Raw genomic sequence first — 25,725 nt, 5'->3', positions numbered from 1 at the left:
ACTTTCTTATATTGTGAGGATATGAACTTGGATGCTGACTTAAAGCTAGAATCTATTGTAGACTCCAGGTTAAAAGTTTTGTGGAAATATAAATTGACCATCAAATTTCTTTTTAAATGAACTGAAGAAGGTTCCTTGTAAAGGCAAAGGGACTTATATTTGCCTTTTCATTAAAAAAAAAAAAAAATTAGATTCTGTAATGGGTCTGGTGTTCTCCAGGCTTAACAACTCCTCTGAGTTTTGTTTGCCTTAAATGAACAGACTTTTAAACATTTTAATTTACCTTTAGTAAAGGTATTACTTATTCTCCTAGCCATAAGTAGTAGCACAGAATAACTCTAATGTTAGAATTCAGCAGGGCAATATTAACTCTTCAGTAATCATTTGGTTGTGTTTACTGTAGCAAAAGCAAAAGGAAAGACCAGATATTATGAAAAAATCTCTCATCCTGTTCTCCACATAAGAAGGTGTTGTTTGCTAATTATAATGGAGACCAGAAATTTACCATTGTCAAACAGTTTTTATCCATGACAGAAGTATGGGTTAACATGGGTACCTTAAAGTCCACAAAATTCGAAGGGCTGCTTAATTTCGCTTTTTCCTTGCCATGTATTGTATCAAATAGTTTCATAGGAACACATTTTGCAGTGTTTTTGCCTCCTGTGTTTCTCCTGTATGCTTTTTAGGTGCTAGAGAACAGGAAAGCCTAAACCAAAGAGCAGGCTCCAGATAATCCATGTGAGAAAACTCTGACATTGCCTATCACTAACCATTTCCCTCCCTTCATTTCCTCTAGTCGAAATTAAGCAGACCCAGTGCTTGCTAGCAGGATCATTTCTAAAATCAGTTGTGCTTGACTTTCCTTGTGCCTCATCAAAAGGCTTTTACCCCAGCTGTTTCTTGAAAACAGTCTTGCAATAAATATCTTACCATGGGCACAAGTGGAGAACACATATTCTAAAGTCCATGAAGCAGTATTTGTGCTAAAGTTGGAAGCAGAGTCTACAGAGATGAGCTCCAGTTCTCTGACATCCAGCAAGGAAGGGGTTTTGAAAGAAACCCTAACTGAGAAAGTACTGAAGGCCAGTTGGGGCTGGAGCTGCAGAGAGCCCATCATGGGACACCTGGAGTCTCTTCTGACCCTGGTCCCACATTTCCTTCCCGCCTTAACCCAAAGCCTGCTTTCCCCCTGCTGTGTGCACATTTCTTCCCATTTCCTGACACTCTCAAGAACCACACCATCAGCTAAAAAGACTACTCATATTTCAGTCCCTTAGAATCTAGTTAGCTCTTTCATTTCCTTTTTTATTTACTTATGATAGTCAAACACATTCCTTTACATTCTCTGAGTCTGGATTATTTCAAGAAATTTTTTTTTTAGCTGCTAGTGAATGCTAATTAATATAAGAGCGCTTAGGGTCTCTCCTCTAATGCTGAAAGTAAACTTATGATAAAAGTAACTTTACCTTGTCTTCAAAACTATTGAGCTATGTGATGTGGTATTCTGATTCAATTCTGGGACAGAAAAAAAAGGATATCAGTGGAAAAACTGGGAAAGTTCAAGTAAAGTCTGTAAGCTAGTTGAGTGTAGTACTAATGTAATTTCTTAGTTTTGATAAATGTACCATGGTTATATAAGATGTTAATATGAAGGAAAGCTGGATTAAGGTATATAGGAATTCTCTACTATCCTCGCAACCCTTCTGTAAATCTAAAATTATTATTTCAAAATGGAAAGATTTAAAATTTTTGAGTCCATCGAATGTTGGCTATATGGGTATAAGTATGCCCAAAGTCAAACGCATACCTATAGTTACACATAAAGATTTTCCCACAACAGTCTTTTTGTAAACTATTACACACTCAGAAGTCAGATAAACCAGACTCAATCCGCAGCTCTGCCACCTCTAGCTGTGTACACTTGAGCAAGTAACTGCTCTAAGACTGATTTTCTTTTCTGTATAATGGGGATGAGGAGTCCTACCTCACAGAATTGTTGTGAGGAATTTGTTCATGTCACTAGCTATTGTCCATGTAACCTTTTCCACAGAGGTTGGAGCATACTGTCTTTGGTCTCATAGTCTGAAGTTTCTTTAGCCTTCAAACTTTAAAACATCCAGGACACTTGAGATGCAGGGGCAAGGAAAGAAGGCAACTGCTGTGGTGAGACTTCTCAGGGTCCCTGTCAACACCAGGTAGCCCTGGAAGCTGGGAAAGGTGAGAGTTGCACAGAGAACCTCATGTTCATGTCTTGACTTGACTTCTTTGTCTTTTAATTTGAGAGGAGCACAATAGCTCAGAAAACTGTCCATGTTGATGCCAGTTGTGTCCTGAGAACTAATCAAAGGAGTCATTTCTTCTATGTGCATGCGGTTCTTTGTATATTCCCTCATTATAGCATTTATCTCACTGTATTGCATTTATCTATTTTTTAAGTCTGTCTCTCACTAGACTGTGAGTTCTGGACCTGGCCCAGTGCCTGCTACTTGGCAGCTTTTGGAGAGCTTGAAAGATCAAAATAATTTTATTGTGAGTTTTGTTGGATTGCAGTAGTGAGCTCTACACACTGATCTTTGCTCATCTGTCTCTTAAAGGCCTAAAAAGAAAGAAAGAACACTCAGGTCTTATGTCCTGCTTCTATCCTTCAGTAACTGCACCACCCCATCTCATTTTGCTCTCTCCTTCCTTAGTCCAAATGGGTCAGAAATGGTACAGTTCAGCTCCCTCAGGGGCAGACTTTCAAAGGGAGGGCCCAACTTCTAATTAGCATCACAAAGGAATTGTTCCTCTGATACAGAGAAAACTTTTCTAGCCTCTTAGCCCCACTTACTGTGTCACCTAAGCCTTCAAACTATAGCTTAGGATTTCACTCTTTTGACATTACATTCCCACAAGTTTGTAATTGTGCTCTTGTGACATCCTTGACCCCAGAACCTGAGCCCTATTAGTGTTAGTGCCTACAGCTGAAAAGGTAAGCAAAGATATCTATGTAATTATGGGAATATGAAGAAGTCAACAGTTAGAAGATACAAACAGTTCATTAGGAAAAACACATAGAACATCATCATGCTTGCTTCTTTTAAATTAACAGGTGAAGCTAGTGGAGAAGTGGAAAGGATTCCTTTAAGTGTTAGGAAAGTTTTCCAATACGGATAAAAAAAACATAGAAAATTTCACTCTAGGTTCTTCTCATCTGTATACATTGGGATGCTGAGTTTTACATTTATGGACTTGACAAAACCTGCTCGTATTATCTCTAAACAGGTCTTAAGGTGCCACAGATGCTCAGAGCAAATCTAGCCTATACTGCTAATGAACACGCAAACAGTTTTCCCCATCTGCCACTTCTGTCTAAAAGGCTAGGAAGGCCTTCTCCCTGATCACAAAGAACATAATTACAGTCTACAGAGAAGTCAAGTACAAAGGCCGCTAGCCTTTGCCGGCCACCAAAGATTAACAGCTGCCTCTTCTTTGATTGGGAGAGGTAATAACAGTTACTCTAGTTAATAATTGGATGGATTCCCTGGCCATGTAATTCAGATTGAGGCTGTCATTTTTGCTGGCCTTTAGCTAAACTGGGTTATTAGAATGGAGCCACTAATCCTATTAGTCAGTTGTCAGTCTCACAGTGGGAGAGAGCAGGGGAAAACAGAGCTATTAAGGTGTTATGCCAGGTACATAAGGAAAGCCACACATTTCATCATTAAAGGTATTTTCTTTTCAATCAAATTAGTATTATAAAGCTCTTTATGAACTTTTTTTTTTTTCCAGTTTCACATATCTGAATGCAGAATATTTAGAAAGTGGGTGAAAGGGGAAGGAATGGTACCTAGTTCACCTTTCTAGAATGAGATCTTTCCAGTCACTGAAACAACTGCTTGGTACCTACAGTGTGTATGCATCTTGTGCTTGACCCTGATTAGGAACACAGAGATCGGAGAGTTTAGGCTTTGCAGTCTAGTACATGGACACAAATAACTTTTGGTAAAGTAGGAAGTGATAACTGCCACAGAAGAAATAAGTTAAATATATAGAGAGCTTTGACTTTATTTGAGGGGATCAGGAAAGGCTTAATGGAAGAAGCAACATTTGATCTTGGTCTTAAAGGATTGAGCCATAGCAGTTAGACATTAAGAGTTGCGAAAATGGCAGTCTGGCTGGAAAGAATAATTATAGTTAAGCATTTTTAGTGTACTTGCTTTTTCTGGCTACTGAGAGGGATAGGGGCATATATAAGACAATGTATTTGAAGAGCATTCAGTCTTATTGTGGCATTAAGTCATCCAGAAATATAAAGAGAACAGTGTATAAGAAGTACCAAGTGGTTGATGGGCACAGGAAGTGAGTTTTGTGGGAACAGATAGAAACAGGAGATGGAAAGCTTTCTGTATCCTTTAAGTATACCTGAATTGTTGTGTTAAAATTATTTCCTTTTTTATTTGCATATAAAATGCTTAGTGTTACATGCTTAAGAAGGTCTTTTTTTTCTCCTTAATTTTAGCATTTGGGCAGCACATCATTGAGCCAGCTTGATTGTCCCTTTCTGTCCCCCATGAGGTAAAGATGTTACCTCTGATATCACAGTATCGTTTCATCCATCATTATGTGCAGAGAGGGGAAAGAGCTGTTCATCTCTGTTAGTGAATGGAACCCAGTGAGCAGTGTTCCTCCTTGATACACTTACTTGCCTCTGTGGTGTGTTAGTTTGTCCTGTCTCACCAGACATTTTTGCTGTTGAAAAGAAATCCTTTCATTTTTCGTTTGGTTTTTTTGTTGCTCATCCAATAGGTATTTGCCATTCCTGTTCTATACCGAGACTGGAGCTGCAAAGATGAGTCAGATGCTGTTCTTGAGGAGTTTGTAGACAAGAGGGAGTGGGGCCATGAGGTGGGGCAGAGACAACGGTATGAGTAGGAGTTGGTTTGGGACATAAAGAAGTTAGGAGGATACTAAGCGATGCTTCTACCCAGCAGTGCTCTGTGGAAGAAAGCCTAGAGGTGGCTTATCACATCCCTAATCCAGAATTACCCCAGCTCCTGGGGGAGATTTGTGAGATTTTAAAATTTTCACAGTGGGTTTTGCTTTATTTTTTGGAAAAGCTGGAGATGATAAATTAAAGCTTCAATTTTCAGTAGTACATTAATTAAAAATTGGCTTTGAACGGACTTTATCTTCCTGAAATTGACTTATTTTGTCCTGTTTCATGTCTGTTATCACCTTAAGTTTTTCAAGAGGTCACATCCGTGTTGTTGGCACTGCATAAAAGGCTTTGAGAGAGAGAGAGTGTGTGTGTGTTTAAGGCATAGATGTGTACATTAAAATGGTCTGCTTTTACTCAGTCCTTTTCTCTTCACTTCTGTTATATTGACCTAGGTCCCTCCCGTTGTGGAGAGGTCTATAGGAACAGCAGTGATGCTGCTCTGTTTCCCTGTGGACAGACTGACCAGTTAGTGCATCTGCCTGGCTTGAGGCATTATTCCTTTTGAGTTGAGAGATCTCAATACATAAAACCTTTATATTAAAATGGAATATGAGAGGACAGTTTATTTTCTTCCTTGATGGTTGTTAAGGAGGTTCAGGGTGAACATGTCCTTCAGTCTCGAAAAAACTTAATTTCATTCCTTGTCATAAAGCTCAGTTCCAGTGGAAAACTATTCTGTGAAGCAAACACAAGAATGGAGGATTCTGCCTGTGCATCACACCAGAAAAGTTATTGACTATGTTTCACAGTTAAAATTTATGAAGAAGTATCTTTGTCAGTCTTCTCAAACAGCCATTCAGCAACCATTGATTGAGCACTTACTGAATGCAATCCCCACACTCACTGAGTGTGCTAAGTTTTGGGATATGGTGATGAAGCAGACATGATCTCTGATGTCAACAAGCTCAGAGTTTAGTGGGAATACAAAGATGAAAAGCTAAAGGATCGTGTCTTGTGGGAGGGGACAGTATATGCAAAAACTCAGAGGTGTGAAAGAGTATAGGGATCATGTAAGGAATCTGGTTGAGATAGAGGCAGGAGCATGGCAGGGAGGAGGCTATTGGGAGGAATTAGATTCTGAAGAATCATTCCATGATATTTGGGCCTTATTCTGTAGACAGTGAGGAATAAGCCATTAGAGTTTCAAGCAAAGAGCGACATGATCACATTTACTCTTTAGAATATTTTCTCATTGTATATATAAGCATCCAGGACAAGACTACCCAAGTGAAGTCCACAGGACAGTGCCAGGCCATTGTTACCAGAACATAATATAAATATACAAATCAAGAGTAAGTTTTAACAAATTGACAGAGTAATTTTATGTCTGTTTCATATAATACTTTAAAATATGGGCTTCTACTTAGTACATCTCACCCCCCCATCTGTTCATTTGTATTGTATTTCACAATAGTATAAACAAAAAATTGACTTTTTCTTAGAGAATTTGGGAAGTAACGCTCTAGGTAATGGACTGGCTGGAGTGAACCTGGACTCGAGATACTAAGTAGGAGGTTGCGACAGTACCTCAAGCAAGAGAACACAAGAACCTGAACTGATGGGGTAGTAGTAGACATGGATAGAAGAGGCAAGTCAAGAGCTGTAACAGAAGTAGCATCATCAGAAGTTAAAGGCTGAAGCAGTGTGAAAGCTGAGGAGAGGGAGAGGCTAGAAGAGCAGATGTTCTTTTGAGACTCTACTGAAAGTTGGACCGGACCCGTGTCCTTTGCATTACTATGAACTTCTCCATCCCTGTTTCACAGAAATCTTTCATTTTTTTTTAATGTGTTTAGTCATTTTTAATATATTTTAATATTTTATATATAACTCCCATTTGTTTTGTGATTAAGAAAGGAGGTATATGTATGTGTTCACTTCCCCATTCTTGACCCAGAGTCCCTCCACCATTTTTCCTACTCTCCACTTGTTTCCATGGCTCCCAAGCCTGGCATTGGTAAAACTACTGACAGGATAACCAGTCGCTACCAAATTAAATCAATAAATTATTCATACATACAGCATGATCTCATTTATATAAAATTCTACCATAGGCAAAACTATCTTATGATACTATAAATCAAATCAGTAGTTACTTCACAAAGGAGAGATTGAATATGAAAGGGGCATGAGGAAACTTTCTGGGGTGATAGAAATGGTTGGGTCTTAAGAAGCACTTGTCAAGTTTGATTAAACATATATTTAAGGTCTGAGCCTTTCACTCGGCTGTAAAATATACCTAAATTTTAAAAAAAGCTACAAATAGCCTGAGCCCGCGGGTTCAAGACCCACCTGGGCAGATGAGACCTCATCTCTACAATAAATCAGAAAAATTAGCCAGGCGTGGTAGCGCGCGCCTGTAGTTCCAGTTATGTGGAAGGCTGAGGTGGAAGGATCGTTGGAGCCCAGCAGGTCGAGGCTGCGGTGGTCGGGAGCGGCCACTGCACTCCAGGCTGGGTGACAGAATGAGACTCCAACTCAAAAAAAAAACTACAAATAGCCAGTAATCATAAGATATTCAGCCTCTCGGTCATCAGAAAGCAGCAGATAAAAACCTCAATAAAATGTCAGTACAGACTCATTAGAATGACTAGAGTTAAAAAAAACTGATAAAACCAAGTTTGAGTGAGCATGTGGAATAACTGAAATTAGCACTATATGGCAATGTGTACACAAATTGTTGCAAATATTTTAGAAAACTATTGGATCAAAACCACTAAAACTGAACACTCTATGACCCAGCAGTTCCACTCCTAAGCGTGTGCCCAACATAGCTACGTTATGCCAGATACATGTGCACAAATGTTTAAAGCAGTGTTGTTCAGAGTTCAAAAGTGGAAACAACCCAAATCTTAATCAGCAGTGAAACATTTAAATCACTGGGTGTAGAGAATCAGACAAAGGAATAATATACAGCAAAGAAAAGGAATGAAATACTGCTACAAGTGGCAACATGGGTGAATTTAGAAATAAGCAACTGAGCAAGAAAAGCTAGATATATCAGGATATAAAAAGTGTGGTTCATTTTTATAGATCCAGGAAGAAGGCAGAATGATTTCATGGTTTTAAAAGTCAGGGTAGCCTTTACAGTTTGGGAAGAGGGAGTAGTAGTAGGATGGACAGCAGGGATACTATGGCATGTACAAAACTTTGAAATTGTTGCAGAGAGCATTCAGTTTGCTGTAACTCACCCAGCTATATAATTATGGTTAGTGCAATTTTCTCTGTATATTATATGATAATACAGAGGTTATTATTATTTTCTAATTATATTGACACCCTAGCATAAGAAGAAGGGATAGTAACAACATAACAGCTTTAAATAAATGACTGAGCACCTGGGTTTTGCAATTTTCTGACAATTTTATTGCAAAGAAACATTTTTCCATTAATAACACAATTTACTATTAATTTTAATCTTTAAAATCTTATCTTACTTTCACAATTAACTTATTATAGTCACAAAATGTATTTTGTTGTGCACCAAGAGGGAACAGTTGAATGATAAGATATACTTTTGATTATATTGCCAAACTCCAGACATGTACTAGAGCCAGTAATTGATGGGTTATTAATTCTCACAATATCAGAAGAATATTTTAGAAAACTATAGCAGTATGGTTGACAGAACCTGTGTGTACTCATATTCCTTCTCATCTCAAAAAAAATGAATACGCATATCCCCTCCCCTACCACCACCAAAGGGGGTAAAAAAACACCTCCGTATTTTAAAGAAGTTTTAAGGCTTGGTAAACTACAGAGTGCTATTAGAAGAAATGTAAGGTGGTGTTGTAATGGAGGGATTGTATTAGTTTGCTTGGGGCTGCCATAACAAATTATCACAAACTGGGTTGCTTAAAAAACAGAAATCGATTTTCCCTCAGTTATAGAGGCTGGAAGACCAAGATCAAAGTGTCAGCAGGTTTAGTATCTCCTGAGGTCATTCTTGGCTCATGGATGGCTGTCCCCTCATGTGGCTTTTTTTTTTTTTTAACTCTACAGGCATATCCCTGGTGTCTCTTTTTCCTCTTAAAAGAACACCAGTCGTATTGGACTAGGGTCTACCCTCACAGCCTCGTCTACTTTAATTACTTCTTTAAAAACATCTCCAAATACTTCCGGAATCTCTATGCTGTTCCATTGGTCTATATGCCTGTTCTTTTACCAATACCAGACTATTTTTTGGTAGCCTTATAGTCAAGTTTGAAGTTTGGAAGTGTGATCAATTTCTCAACCAACTCATCTTTGACAAAGCCTCCAACAACAATCACTAGGGAGAGGAGAAAACATATTCAGTAAATGATGCTGGGAAAACTGACTGATCACATGCAGAAGATTGAAACATGACTCCTACCTATAACCATATACAAAAATTAACTCTAAATGGATCAAAGACCTAAACGTAAAACCTTAAACTATAAGAATCTTACGAAATTCAGGAGATACCCTTATGGAAATTGGAACTGGCAACCAATTCCTGATCAAAACCCTAAGTGCCCACACCATAAGAAATAAGATAGACAAGTGGGACCTCATCAAACTGACGAGCTTCTGCAAAGCAAAAGAAACCATCAAGAGAGCAGGGAGACAGCCCACAGAATGAGAAAAAATATTTGCTAACTGTATATCTAAAAAAGGCCTAACATCTAGGATCTACAAGGAACTCAAACTCACCAAAAAATAAAAAATAGAACAGTGCCATTAAAAAGTGGGCAAAAGACATGAATAGACACATCTCAAAAGAAGATATACAGGCGGCCAACAGACACATGAAAAAGTGCTCAGCCTCACTCATCATCAGAGAAATGCAAATCAAAACCACACTGAGATACCACCTAACCCCAGTAAGAATGGCCATCATTAATAAAACAAACAACAACAGATGCTGGCGAGGATGCGGAGAAAAAGGCACGCTTCTACACTGCTGTTGGGAATGCAAACTAGTGCAACCTCTTTGGAAGACAGTATGACAATTTCGGAAAGAAGTAGAAATTGACCTTCCATATGACCCAGCAATCCCCCTATTTGGAATATACTCAGAGGAACTCAAATCTTTCTACAAAAAAGATACCTGCACATGCATGTTTGTTGCAGCTCTATTCACAGTAGCAAAAACATGGAACCAACCATACTGCCCATCAAAGCTGGACTGGGTAAAAAAAAATGTACATATACACAATGGAATATTATGCAGCCATAAAGAAGGACAAACATATGGAATTTACAGCAACTTGGATGGATTTAGAGTCTACCATACTCAATGATCTATCACAGAAACAGAGAACAGAGTACCATATGTTCTCACTTATAAGCGGACCTTGAACAATTATCATAATACTATAAGAAAGTAGTGGGAACCTGCCAGGGGAGGGAGGAGCACACCTCATCAACAAGGGTACCTGCATAATGAACATTTGTATACCTAACCCTGAATTGTACCCCACATCTTTAAAAATAAAAAGAATTAAAACAAACAAACATTATCTCCAAATATGTTTAAATTCTGTGATACTGGGGATTGGCACTTCCACATAAGAATCTAAGGGGATAACAACTTAGGTCATTGTAGATCGTTATCCTATTTCTTCCATATATGATGCAGTAATTCTGCCTATGCTTAAAAACAAAATCAAGTTGGTGGTTCACACCTGTAATCCCAACACTTTGGGAGGTAGAAGCAGGAGGATCGCTTGAGCCCAAGAGTTCAAGACCCACCTGGGCAACAAAGCAAGACCTTGTCTCTCCAAAATACAAAAAAAATTAGTCAGGCATGGTGGCTCATACCTGTAGTCCCAGCTACTTGGATGGCTGATGCAGAAGGATCGTTTGAGCCTAGGAGTTGTGAGCCATGATTGTGCCACTGCATACCAGCCTGGGCAGCAGAATGAGACCCCCAACTCAAAAAAAAGAAAAAAAAAAAGAATACAGTGTAGCATACTCTTTTCTTCCTCATGCCAGAGGAATGCAAACAATTGAAAAAACGCCTTCCTGCAAGAATTGTATATAATTTAGAAATTGTATTGGAATAATCACAGGTTTAATTCTAAAATAGTTACTTAATATTCTCCCTAAAATAGCTGAAGTGGTTTTAAAAAAAAGTATAATTAAAATGGTCAGATTACCATATATTGCTGAAAAAAAATGTTCTAATACTGGAAATCTTTGTTAAAATCAGTTTATCTTGTTAGGTGGTAATTAAGAGTTCAAAATAATACAGTTTTTATAAATATTTATTACTTTAAAAAACTATATGAAATTGTTTTTCCCTCTACCTGGAATGCTTCTTTCCTTTCCCCTTTTGTTGCTTGTCTTAAAACCTCAGCTTTCTCAGAGAAGCCTATCTTGACTCTTTCCCCAATATGTAGTTGGTTCCCCCATCCTTTTCGTAGAACCTTTTATCTTAAAGGTACTTATCATAGTTAAAAATTATCTTTTTTATACTTATCTGATTAGCAACAGTGCCATCCACTAAATTTGAAGCTTCGTTGATTACAGAAACCTTGTCTTTTATGTTCACCCCTGTTGACCTGTACTTCCTAGCACTGAGAAAGCATTCAACAAATATTTGTAGAATGATTGAACCAACAGAATGTTTTAGACTACGACTAAATGTTTTATTTGGTTATAATTGTATGCCTGGAAAATTGGGCTAACTTCTATTTGTATTTCTGTCTAGAATGTGGCAGATCAGATTGCATTTCAAGTTGCTGGTGGATTAACAGCCATTGAACATATTCTTCAAGTAGTGGTCCCAACCACAAATGTGAACACAGTTTCACGAATCCCTCCTAAGTAAGTATAGTTCCTTAATCTTTCTTTTACGTTTCATTTGTGAGTCATTTCTGCCCTATGGTTTCCATATGGGAGACCACAAGAAAATTGTATGTGTATATTCAGGGTTGGATAGCAAAACCTTACACTCTCCATTAGGGAGGAAAACAGAGGTGCTCAACTTCGCTTACAAAATTCAAATGGTGCCTAAAAAAACCTTATAAAGGAAATCTCTTTGGTCTGTGACCTGCTCTAGTCCTAAGCCAAGAAGAACTGATGAACTCCTAAGCAATTCTAACTGCTCCCAGAAATTGAACAGAAATGAATAGTAGTAACAGAAAGCTAACTTTTGTGTCTCATGTGAAAAAAAGGGAGGGGGAGGGGTAAATACAATTTAAAAAGGCCCAAACTGTGAAATATGAAGAAGTTCCTAACATACAGGAAAAATAGTTAGAAGCCAAGATTACCATACTCTAGAGCTCCAGCCAAATTTCTGGGAACTGAATTGCACTTTGGTCTTTAATTGTACATTGCTCTCTGTCATAAGGATCCTGTGCAGCATTTAGACCTAATATCTGCTTTCCTGTTCCTTCAAGTCACCTTTCAACCCCTGGCCACCTGAGATATAGTAGCAGAAGTATTATTTAAGAAATATTGTGGGGGGGGAGAAGTATTATGTTTCTGGGTTGTAATATATAGTTTCTGAATGTTCTGTGGAGACTCTTATTAAATGAGAGGTTTTAATAAAAGTTCATTTACACCACAGAGAAAACTTTATAATATTTAATTAGCACAATAAAAGCGAATGCTTCAATTGTCCATTGGATACAAGAAAAATATTCCTGGAATATGTTTTGTTTTGTTTCTGAGAGACATTTTGGTAAACTAGAAATAGCATTGGCTTTGGAGTCAGACAAACCTGAGTTCTAGTTTTACCTCTGCCAGTTACTAGCTGAGAGAATTTAGGCAAGTGCGTCAATCTCATTACATCTGTGTCATTATTTGGAAAAATAGAGGTAATCATATCTACCTCACAGTGCTACTGTAGGGATCAGTTGAAATAATATATGTAGAGCTCTTTGTAAACTGTAAAGTGTTCTATAAATGTTACGTGAGAATTTTGAAAGTAGTAGTCTTGCCTAGTTTAAGACAGTGCTGTTCACTTGACATGAGCAATTTCTAAGTACAGACTTTTGACACTAAAGTTAACTTGGGTTCCTTTGCTTTACTGACAAAGTAGAGATTATTAAAGGAAGGTGTAGGCATTCTTTAAGTCAGGGAATCTTTCTGTGAAGCAAAAAGCTCCCCATCAGGCAGTTTTAGCATACACAGATATTTTCCTAATCCAAAAGAGTTGGAATTTCTTATAAAAATCAACTTTATTTACAGGATGTTGCTGGAAATGTTGTCATCACTCATTGTATGTTAATTGTCGGGGAGAAAGGTATAAAACACATAATAAATATTTGACATAAGAAAGGAAATGGTATTTGATTCTTTGGGACAGTGCTTCAATAACTGTTAAGAATTCACATTGTTCATCTTAAAAGCACCTAGTGGTTTTTTTGATTGTTTAATTCCTTGTTTGTTTTGTTTTCTGTTTGACTTCAGCAGGCATGACACTGAGCTCTCTGGCTGGTAATCTAGATTAAAGACCTGTTTCTTCAAAGCTACTTATTGTGGTAAAAATCATGTTGTTCTGGTACTTATGGATGCCTCTCGGAAACAGGAGAGGTATCCACAGTTCCCAAAAAGACCTAAGCAAAGATTAGCAGCACACTCCCTTTGGAAAGGAGCCCTGGAATCCTGAGAGTTCAGGTCAATGCCCTCAGCTGGTCGGTACCAGTTGACCACAGGGCCAGGAGTAAGAGTTCGTTCCTTCATCTCACTTTATGTCAATACATGTGTGTTTTCAACCAGTTATTTCTCACTGAGTGAGGCCAGCACCCAGGACTGTATACATCTAGCACTGACTCTAAGATTCCCCATAGAGCACAGCCTCAAGGTCATATCTCTACTTTCTAAACCAACCTCACTTCTTAGGGCTTAAAGGATTAAAGCCATGAGAGTGTAAATACTGTTTACTCAGAGAAGGGCAAGAAGAATCCCACAACTATTTCAGATTTTGATGTTGAATCAGAACATAGTGGTGGTCATGAGTCATCAACTTAAATTAAAAAATATCCTTCCTCGTTTTCCTTCCAGCTGCTGTCCTGCACAAATACCTGTCCTGGCCTTGGATGTTCCATGGTCCCTGGTACCCCCTTTCTCATCAGCCTGTCCAGACCCTCCCTTTCCATCCCTCATGAGTCCTCCCTCAACTCCGTGAACCTTTGCCACCTTAGTTCATGCTGTTTCCTGCCTCCGTGGCATTTCATGAATCCTACCTAGAGAGTCTAGTTTAGAATCTCCTGGTTAATTTTTCTCAATGATAGACAGAAGATTTGAGAAGTTTGCGCCACTGTCTGATAACAGTGACCATGTTGAAACCTGGAGTCCTCTGACCGTCAACCTGATGTGTCACTGCCCCTGCAGGGTGACTGAGAATGGGTCAGTAAATGAGCTCCCTTCTCCCCTTTTTACATTTTTTCATGGAACCTCTTCCCACTCTATATAGTACCTCAGTGGTTATATGCCTTGCTTTAACCTATAATTACTGCTAGATAACTTCCTGGACAGGCTGATGTGAATGTCTATTTGCTTCTAGCAGCTTTTTTAAAATGTGAAATTGAGAATTATGCCTGCTTCTGGAAATTTAACTTTTTGAAACCTTTCCGAGTTAGATCCGGGCTTAAATCTTGGCTTTTCACCTATTAGCTGTGTGACCTTAAGCCAAATACTTTTTATCTTACCTTAATTAAATGGTAAGATGAATACTTACCTTATAAAACTTATATAAGGATAAAAAGTACACGCGTTTAAGTCCCTGCATAAAGAAAACAGTTATTATCACTGTTTTTTGTTGTAGTTGTTATTGTTTTGACTCCATATCATACTGCATAATTACTGAGCTTTAAATCCCTAAGTCTTTGTCACTTTGGCTTCTAAGAAGCTATAAGCTATTGATTTTACTTAATTACTTAATTTACCCAGCTATTTACTTAATTTACTAGGGTTTTGTTGTTGTTGTTTAACCCTGAAGTCAAACTTTATTCTGGTAAATTTTTACCTAGTCTGTCAAGATTCTTTTTGGATTCTGATTTGGCTTCTAATTTTGTTTCATTTTCTTTAGCTTTGTGCCAGCCCTAAAGTTGATTTGTAGAACAAATGTGTCTTTATCTAATCATTGAAAAAATACCAAACAGGTTATAAAATAGTTTGGTTTAACACTTTATTATGCATTGTCTCTCCAAATACTCCATCTGTTGTACTCACATCTCCCCGAGATTGTAATTCCTTGGGATCAAGAGACGTAGGAAATACATTATTTGTAAATCATATGACATCTTTGTCAATATTGTTTGAATATATGAATGAATTTTTTCTCCCAGAGATGAAAGTAAGGTAGTAAAAGAGCACACTGCATCAAATACTTGACTCTGTGGACTTAAAACGGGATCACAACTTAGCTAATTTAAAATCCTCTGTTAGAAGATGAATTTTAGGCAGTGGTTTTGTTAAATTGTCTTGAAATTTCTGTGAATCTGTGTGTCATGTATCTGTGACTGCTGCTTACTCAAAAGACCAAAGAGAATGCTAGAACTAAATTCTTAGTCATTGTTCTTATCACAGTTTTAGAATCAGAGCACACCAGTAGGTGTAAGATTGCCCCCATTTTAATCTATGAAGAAAAATAGGCCTGTCCCAGTGCCATGACCTTTATAAAGTATACCTGCTTATTTATGTCAAGCAAATTAACAAAGTTGCTTTTTTACTTCTTTATAATTTATGCATGTATCTGCCTACAGTAAATCAGTCCTGCTCTGGTAAAACAGTAGTCATTGAATATAATTAAAAAGTCAATTTAGAATGATGTGAAGTGGAACTTTGCTCACTAGGCAGATCATTTATAATAAGATATCACAAATTTATTCTCCAAAGTAAAATAAAACTTGTGACTTTATGTAGTTTTTCTACTTAGCAGTATTGCATTTACTAAATCTTCTGAGTTGGTAAGGAGACAGAAACTGACATTTAATTGTGTCCTTGGTGCCAAGCACTGTGCTAAATGCTCTGTATTTATTACCTTGTTACTCCTCACAGTCACCAGCAACCATGTATGTGGCCCACTACCAGTGAGGTTGAGAGCAATCGCCTTTGGGGTGTGACTACAACCTGAGAGAGCCATGGTATCCCTTGTGAAAGAGTGTTTATTCTTTCCAAATGGCAGAGAGCATTTTCAGAATCGCTCTTCCATAACTATTGAAGTTTGTCCCCAAAACCTTCTGTTTCCTTCTCTTGGCCTTGCATAGAGACTGATGCAGTTCATCTTGTGATAGAAAAGAGATATCCCATTGTGTTCCAGAAGCAGGGGTTTCCAGTCCTGATACCCAGAGAAACTCTTCCCTAGCAATTCCCTTCTTAGGATCAGTTGTGGGCTTGGTAATGGGATTGCTTCACCTAGGAACCATTTGAAACAGACCCTGTCCTCAGGGAGCTTGGCAGTCATGGAAACAAGATGTATTAAGCTCGAAATATTATTATTAGTAGCCTACTGTGTTTCTTTAGTGGAATAGCCACCCTGGTAGTATACACAGGACTCCATCAAAGGAATGTTTTGTTACATATCCTGTGTCTGTAAACCTAGTTTCCTGAGATTCCTGGCTTCATGTGCTTGCTTCTTATTACAACCACTTGACTCACTGGGCTGGTATCTTTGAGGCTTGTCTGTTATTATTAAGTCTTTATGTATATCTTCTGTTTGCAACATAATCCATCCAGACTTCTAGAATTTTCACTATGAATTTCCTTCCCTGCTACCTTTTCTTCTCTCTTGGCTTGCCATAATCACCTCTGCTCCCTTCCTATTTGTTGTGTTCTCCTTTTATCCCCCAGGGTTTTAAGAATACACTTGTGCCAGGCATTGCATCCAATTCTAATCAACTTTATTTAATACCATGTGATACTTCCTTCAGTGGACATAGTTGTTTAAACTCTAAAGAGAGGACATTTGACCCAAGAGTAACAAATCTATAGACCAACCAGCAACATAAGATATATAATCTAACACAAAAAGTTTAACTGGGCCAGTCAAGTTTCTCTCAGGAATTTGAAGTTGGGAAATTGCAAAACTTCACTTGCTTTTTTTTCTTGAATATTTGAATGTGAAAAATCATGCAGAGTTACTTCTGAGAGAGCCATCACAGGGCTATATGCACTCTGGTTTAGCAGGACCTAAGGAAGGCAATTTTGGGGGAAAAAGAGGAGACCAGAACTGCTTCATGGGAGAGAAGGAGGCTGGAAATGAAAGCAATCTAGTTCACAGAGCTGGCATTGTTTCTACTCTCCTGAGGTATGGTTGTTCATTTTCTCCTGAATTCATATGGAAGTTCCCAATAGCCTTAGAATAAATGGCTCTTTTTACTTGAAATATCTTGAGTGAATTTCTGTTCCTTCTCACAAAATGAACCTAATACTTCTAAATAGAAATATTGAAGATTCTTTTAACACTGCGTTTGGTTAAAAATATTTGACTGTGCTGTCTAGCCTTACTTGTGACCTCATAGTTGTTTTTCAAAACTCTTCATATCAAGAAAGAATGAATGCCCATTACGTAAAGTAGGAATGAAGAGAAGAAGTTTGCTGTATAAGTTATCTAGGGTATAGTTCTTTATGAACATTAAATGCTGTTTCTACAAACTGGGACTGACTGAATGTTCCTTTGGTTAATTAACCTCAGTTTGGAGACTCTGTATAGAAAATGACAGACATTAAACTTGCTGTCCCTAGATCCTAAGATAAACATGCCTAAAAGTAACATATCTGGAATAGTGAGCTTATCTTCAGAATCAAAAATAAGAAAATATATTATGTATAGTTATTTAAGAAAAAAAAGTAAGTTCTGTAGGAGCAAATAACAGTGCTACTCATATTCTTTATTACTCTCAAGTGTCAATTTCTCTCAAGTGTTACTTTTTCAAGTGTTACTTTGGGTCCCAGATTGATTACCTCATGATTAACTTTATAATCAGGACTTAGTTTGAAACTCATTAGCATTGTCTTGTACTTACAAATAACTGAAAAGTGTATTTCTTCCCACCCTGTTCTCTCAGACTTGATCATAGTGGAACATAGTCCAACCTTTTTATAAAAAATAAAATAATAATAAATAAGTTTTTTCATGAAGAACTTAATCACTTAAGCAATTATTTTTCTGAAATTAGAAGTCATTTTGAAGATGAAGTTATTTATCACTGCAGCACTCACATACACCTGCCTTCATCTCCCCCTCCCTTCCTCTACTCCTTCCTCCCTTCCTCTCTCTCTCTCCCCCTCTTCCCCCCCCCCCCACCCGTTTCTGTTTCTCTGTCTCTCTGTCTTTCACTCACTCACTCAAATCCTGGCAGCATGATGCTGCTCAGAACTTTAATCCTTCAGCCACAAGATAAAACTTTATTATGTTATGTTTTCATTATTAGATTTAGCAGCACATTTTCAATTGTTAGGAGAAAAAAATACAGCTTTGATCCTTTGTTAATTAAGTCATTTTGCAATGATTAACAGAATGAAGAAAATTATTGATTTATATAATTTCCAGACTATTTTGAATGGCAGTTTTGTACCTCTCAGGAAAACCAAAAAGTATCTTTATATTATTCATTTACCCCAAAGCATGACAAACTCGAGTACCACAGGCACGTTTTCAGAGCGCTGCGTGGTCTCTTTATTTATTTCTCTCTCACCAATAAGAAATGCAAGACTTTATTCCAGATTGGGTTGTTATATTATCTGTAGTGCCAATAGTACTACTAAAGAGTGAACTTATAGTCATTAAGGAAAAAATGGACTAGAGGTGTTGGGTTTATATTTTTTTAATAAAAGAAGTAGTATTAAGACTTTAATGTAACCTGACCTACATTAAGGCATTTGATTTCCATGTGAAGCTATCAAATATATTACATTTATTTAACAGTCAGAGCCTTTGGCATGTCTTCGCCAAATTATCACATTGTATAAATGAGCAAATTAAGACTTTAAAGACTGATGAATTTACCCTCCATCATCAGTTTACCTGAGCGAGGCCTGAGCGTTCTCTTCTGGTATTCTTTTCTCTTTACCTTATCACCTGCACAGTATCATCAAAAGAGGTATTCTCAGTCTGCAAGTCTTTGTTGAATTGACTCTGTATGGAGATATGTATGAGTTTTGTCTTCAAAGACCTTCATCATGGTTGGGAAGATAAGACCAATCAATAAGATATTCTAGGCCGGACTCAGTGGCTCAGCCTGTAATCCCACGCTTTGAGAGGCCCAGGTGAGTGGATTGCCTGATTCTACAGGTTCAAGACCCACCTGCGCAACTTGGCGAGACCTCATTTCTACAATAAATCAAAAATCAGCCGAGCGTGGTAGCGCGCGCCTGTAATTCCAGCTACTCGGAAGGCTGAGGCGGAAGGATCGCTGGAGCCCAGTAGGTCGAGGCTGCAGTGGCCGGGAGTGGCCACTGCACTCTAGTCTGGGCGACAGAGTGAAACTCCAACTCAAAAAAAAAAAGATATTTTAAACCACACTACAAAACAAAAATTAAATTACTTAAGGTATAAGTAGAAAGTACTATTTAGTTCAAAGTTTGTGTCTATTAGGGTCTTTGGATCTCTTACAGAGTTGCTGTTTACAGGGTGATGATGACTGTACTTAAAAAAAAAAACCACATTAATATTTATTTTATTTGTGAGAATAATTTACTCCTAACAACAGACGGGACCACAAATACACTTTTTTTTTAAGAGGCAGGATCTTGCTCTGTCCCCCATGCGGGAGTATAGTGTACAGTCACAGCTCACTGCAACCTCTAACTCCTGGGCTCAAGTGATCCTTAAGTCTCAGCCACTCAAGTAGCTAGGACTACAGGTGCACAACACCACACCCAGCCAGTTTTTAAAAAAACTTTTGTAGAGATGGGGTCTCACCATGTTGCCCAGACTGGTTTCAGCTCCTAGCCTCAAGTGGTCCTCCCACCTCTACCTCCCAAAGTGTTGGGTTTGCAAGTGTGAGCCACCATACCCGACCATAAATACATTCATATTTTTTAGTTTATTTTTTGTTTTTTGAGTCAGAGTCTCACTTCGTCACCCAGGCTGAAGTGAAGTGGAGTACTACTGCAGCCTCGAACTACTAGGCTCAGGCGACCCCCTACCCCAGCCTTCCAAACACCCAGAATCACTGGCATGCCACCTTTGATTCATTCTAGAGACGAGGTCTCACTGAGCTGTCCAGGCTGGTCTCGAACCCCCGGGCACAGACAACTCTCCCACCTCTACCTCCCAAAGTGCTGAGATCACAGACGTGAGCCACTGCACCCAACCACAAATACACTTTTAATATGTGAATAGCTACAAAAAGACTGATTGTGACCATTTCTCCCCTAGGTACTCCTGTCCCAAGTTCTGGGAATGTCTACTTTAACTTTAGACTCTGTGTGTCAGGATTTCTTTCTCTTACTTTCAACTTGACATCAGTGAGTGCCTTCAAACCAGGAATGTCTCTATGTTGATTGTTAAGCATCAATTCTCACAGGAGAATTATATTTCTCCCATTTTCCCAATTTCTTGGCTGTTTCTGGAATTCACAAAAACATATAAGATGGCTGTACTTTGTTTCTCATTTGTGAACATAAAATTTTCACTATTTTAATAAAAGTAAAATATCACTTCATTGATATAAAAATAATGTCATTTATATTAACTGCTTAGGGGCTGTTGTTACTTTGTTTCATTTTTACCTTTTGATAGGTGAGAAATTGTTTAGTTGATTGGTTTGGGGTTTTTGGTTTAGGGATTTTTGTACTGATTTTCTGGTAGGGGTATAGGAAACGGTGTGTCCCACTTACCAGGCTAGGTACCAAAGAGGAACTGACCTAACAAAAATTGGAAAAGGTGAACCAAAAGCCACTTGTAGCTGTTTGTATGTGTGAGACAGAATGTTCAGGGAAGATCTAGCAGTGAAGTCTAAAAAAGAAATACATTTCTGTGTACCCTTTTCAGACTCAAATCAGATGGCAAGTATGGCATAAACTTGTTGTAGGATTTACTTTCCAAAAGTAATCACTGCCTATTCTACTTGTACCAAATTCAATAAAAACCCTTGAAATAAAACATTTAGTTGAAAATTTAACCCATGTGCCAGTTCATGTGTTCATTGCAACATAGGCCTCAATAAATGCTAATAAAATATTTGCCAGTGTGGATGCAATTTAGAGTAAAATTTGTTGTTAATAAATAAATGCTTATTTTGAGTCAGGATTATTTTGGTAGTTTTAATTATCTATTTTTAGATCAAGGTTTACTAAAAGTAACTTTCCCCAATAGACAATAAAAGTAAAAAATTGTTTTGCAAGCTAATTAGCCATAGTGATTGATAAATACTCTTCTCCATTTGACATATTGAGGTATTTTGTTTATGTCTCAAAGGGCTTTACAGAGATGGTTACAGTTGACAGCTGTTGTACCACTAATAAGATTAAAGTAAAGAAATTAGTTGTGTCAACTTTAATCTGCTGTTTAACACTGCAAACCACCTGGGGTCTTCTCCAGAGCCAACATGCTTAATTGTGAATTTTAAATTACATAACCAGATCCTACTTAAGAACATATCTAAAGACTTCTAATCAAAGCTATCTTGTGATTAACAAACTTATGTTAACAGTAAAATTAATGCTTTAGCACTAGAGTTTAAAATTAACATACCAATTTGATACTCACCCCACATTTTTAAATGTATTATTGTAATATTTGAAACATAACACTTTCTTAATCAGAGGTTAATTTGAGAAAATGCAGAAAGTCTAGTTAGATCGGTGCTTCAAATTTCTATGTTTTTCCTTCTAAAATTAGAATATCTCTTTGGAATAAACTGCCTATTCTACTTGTACCAAATTCAATAAAAACCCTTGAAATAAAACATTTAGTTGAAAATTTCTTACTCCTTACTCTGAGACATTATTATAATTAGGAAAACAGTTTAATTTTAAATTTAATTTAACTGTTATTAAAAGGTTATATTTTATGATATGATATGCAATGTAATAATCATTTGTAATTGTTAAATTGAGTTTTGATACAAATTCAAGTGAAGGATGTGTACAATTTGCATTCCCATAGTGAAGACTGGTTAGTCAGAAAGCTTTATTAGCATCCCTTAAAGACCCATGTCTTGAGCTGGCTTGCTGTTGCAGCATATTGACTCCCCCCACTAACCCCTGCTACTCTTAACTATTCCATCTCAGAAAAAACAGAGCAAGAAGTCGGGGAAGCAGTGTGCGTTTACACTAGTCATTACAGTTCCTGTGGAAGAAGTTTCTCTCCTTCATTACTACTCACTCTGACCCAAATAGCCATCCCATTGTCCACTGCCAAAAGAAAAAAACAATAAAAGCCCTCTCAAATAGTGCCACAAATCCAACTTCTCTGTGGTTACAAAAATGTCAAAACTGAATAATCCCTTCAGTTTTAAAGAGATTTTGGCTTCCTTTATATTTTTTCCATTTTCTGCATCATTTTTCTGTCCCCAAGTTACTTGCTGAGAAGACTTTTTAAAAATCAACCAAGACTTGTTTATTTAATTGTACTAATTTAATATATTCTAACTTTACCAACAAAACAATAACATTTAAAATATTTTCATCGCAAAAACTAGCCAGGTGTGATAGCGTGCATCTTAGTTCCAGCTACTTGGAAGTCTGAGGCAGAAAGGATCGCCTAAGCCCAGCAGGTGGAGGCTGCGGTGGCTGTGAGCATGCCACTGCACTCCAGCCTGGATGACAGAGAGACTCCAACTAAAAAAAAAAAAAAAAAATCATATATGCAGGACCACATATAGGAATTCTTACGAATACATTTTTCATGTCAGATACTATTTTTCTATATTTCTATTTAATACATTTTATTCTGATCAGTAATACACATCTAAAAATCTATTTGGTACAAACAGACCTAATGAGCATTATTAAAATGAGATTCCATTGGAAAATGTTCTTCATTGCCACGTTTAAAATAACTTTGTAAACATAGCCACCACTTTTTCAGGGTAACAACCTATCAGCACTCTGTGTTATTTTATAATTTGAGATTTATTGCTCAATAATAGATACTAGAACCATTTTACTTTCTGTGGAGATTAACTAGGAAGTGGATCTGGTGATATCTTTTGTGTTTGTAAATGAGAGCTATTTCTGCTTGTTTTAGAATTTGAAAGATCATAAACCTTCTACATATTCCTAAGCTAAGAAGTATGATTTCTTTATCTCTTTTAGGAGAGGAAAAGAATATTGTACTCACCGATTGAGTCAATTAGGGTAAAATTTTTAGTTCCTGCTGTGGGTACATCACAGAATAAAAGTTAATAAACATGCAAAATATTTGAATAGACACTTCACCAAAAGAAATATACAGATGACATGTAGCATGGGAAAGGTACTCAACATCATCAGGAAATACAGATTAAAACCACAGTGAGATACTTCAACATGCTAGTTAGAATTGCTTAAAAAATAAAGCCAATAATACCAAGGGCTGGTGAGCATACAGGGAAACTGGAATGTACACTACTGGTATGTACAGTACTGGTGAGGATGCAAAATATTACAACAACTTTGGAAATAGCATGTAATTTCTCAGAAAGTTAAACATATAATATGGTCCAGAAATCTCATGCCTAGGTAGTTATCCCAAATAAATAAAAATATATGTTCTCACAAAAACGTGTAAAACTGGAAACAATTCAAATATTCTTCAACTGGTGAATGAATAAATATGCTGTGGTACATCTATGCAATGAAATACTACTCAGCAATAAAAAGTAACAGCAGTCTTGAGAATGAAGAACAATGCTGGAGTCATCACAATTCCTGACTTCAAAATATATTAGAAAGCTACAGTAATTAAAACAGTATGGTACTGGTACAAAGACAGGCATATGGACCAATGGAATAGAACAAAACGTCCAGAAATAAATCCATGCATATAAAGTCAACTGATCTTTGACAAGATTGCCAAGAATACACAATAGGGAAAGGATAGTCTTCAACAAACAGTGCTAGAAAAACTGGATATCCACATGCAAAAGAATAAAATTGGACTCTTACCTTACACTATATATAAAATTAACTCAAAATGGACTAAAGACTTTAAATATAAGACATGAAACTCTAAAATTTCTGAAGCAAAACATAGAGGAAAAACTTCGTAACCTTAATCTTGGCAATGAATGATGGATATAACATCAAAAACACAGGCAACAAAACCCAAAATAGACAAGTTGGATTACATTAAACTAAAAAGCTTTTGCATGACAAAGGAAACAATCAATAGAGTGAAAAGGCAACCTACAGAATGGGAAAATGCTTGCAAACCATGTATCAGATAAGGTGTTAAATTCAAAATATGTAAGGAATTCTTACAAGTCAACATAAATGAATCTCAAATGCATTTTAAGTGAAAGAAGCCAGACTCAGAGGCTACATATGGCATGATTCCATTTATATATTATTCTGAAAATGATAAAACTATAGGAATAGAAAACAGGGATTGAGTTGACTAGAAAGGGGACACCTAAAGGAATTTTGGGAAGTGATAGAACTGCATTATCTTTATTGTGGTAGTGATTTACAACCGAATACTTTGTCCAAACTCTGCACACTAAGAAAGAATGAATGTTAACTGTGTGTAAATTGTACTTTACTTTTTGAAATTAAAAGAGCAAAAAGAAAACATGATGTATAAGGGAAAAAATATTAACATAAGACTTTTCAATAGCAATGCTGTGTTTCAGAAGAAAATGGAGTAACATTATATTTAAAATATTACTAGAAAAGATATGTGCCAAGGACTTCCTATTCCAACAAAATTGACCTTTTTTTATGAAAACCACAGACACACTATTATCAGGATATAACATGCAAGAACTCAGGGAAGATTGGTCCCAAAAGCCCTTCCTAAGGGGTCTGCTAGAGAACAAGCTACAGACAAGCAAATGACAACAGATATATTGACATTGGACTGGTTTGTGAGCAAAAAATATATAATTATTTATAGCACTAAAACTAAAGAATGGTAAGGAGAGAGTATAATATGAAATCACTATATTTCTTGACAGTGTAGCTAGTATAATGATAAAAAAAAACGAGGAGTGAAAAATATGATATATACCAAAACATTTTCAACTGTTTTCAGTAATCAGAATTGGTGGTAGTAGTATTGTTATCTGAAACTGTTGTGTGTTGTAATGTAGCATAAAGCAAATAAGTAATTATAGCTATTCTAATTATCTCTTCCTCTGTGCCCTTGAGCACCAAATGAAAGATGAGAGAGCTGTTATGTACAAGATGTTAAAGAAAAAACTCCCTTAGTCCAGAATCTGAGTCATCATTGTGAATTCACTAGGTATTTTATCTTGGGGTAGGGGAGTGGGAATGAAGGAAAGTTCCTAGATCTATTTATTTTAAATGTCTAGAAACAGTGACGATCTCAATAGTATTGATAATCCATACGGTTATGGGTTTGAAGTATTATTTCCCATTAAATCAAATTACAGGCTGATTCCAGGTCTGGGACAGGAGATGAACTTGAAACCTCTGGTTATCCCCAAAAGAGTGAAATTCTCAAAGATTACTAGGGTCCAGTCAAAAGTCAGGATGCAAGGACTAAAGATGGGACAAATTGAGATTTGATATGAATAAGAATTGTAGCGAATTAAAACCTACCAAATATGTCTAAATTCATGAGGTTTTTTAAAATTGACTTTATTTTAGTAGTTTTAGATGTACAGAAAAATTAAGCAGAAAGGACAGAGTTTCCATGTATTTCCTCTTCCTGCCTTGCC

The 25,725-nt window shown here is 37.0% G+C and overlaps 1 protein-coding gene across 1 annotated transcript in view; it reads left to right on the top strand.

Moving 5' to 3' along the window:
* Positions 1-25,725, top strand: part of LOC103252663 (S phase cyclin A-associated protein in the endoplasmic reticulum-like) — a 213,183-nt gene that overhangs the window by 76,997 nt on the left and 110,461 nt on the right. The window contains exon 3 of the mRNA XM_008051254.1: positions 11,655-11,770. Coding sequence (XP_008049445.1) covers positions 11,655-11,770 — 116 coding nt within the window. The remainder of the gene's footprint in view (positions 1-11,654; positions 11,771-25,725) is intronic.

The sequence above is a fragment of the Carlito syrichta genome, unplaced genomic scaffold, assembly GCF_000164805.1.
Source record: "Carlito syrichta isolate Samal-C Ts95f unplaced genomic scaffold, Tarsius_syrichta-2.0.1 Scaffold169214, whole genome shotgun sequence".
Classification (NCBI taxonomy): Eukaryota; Metazoa; Chordata; class Mammalia; order Primates; family Tarsiidae; genus Carlito; species Carlito syrichta.
The sequence above is the reverse complement of the archived record's forward strand: the minus strand, read 5'-3'. Positions and strand labels throughout refer to the sequence as shown.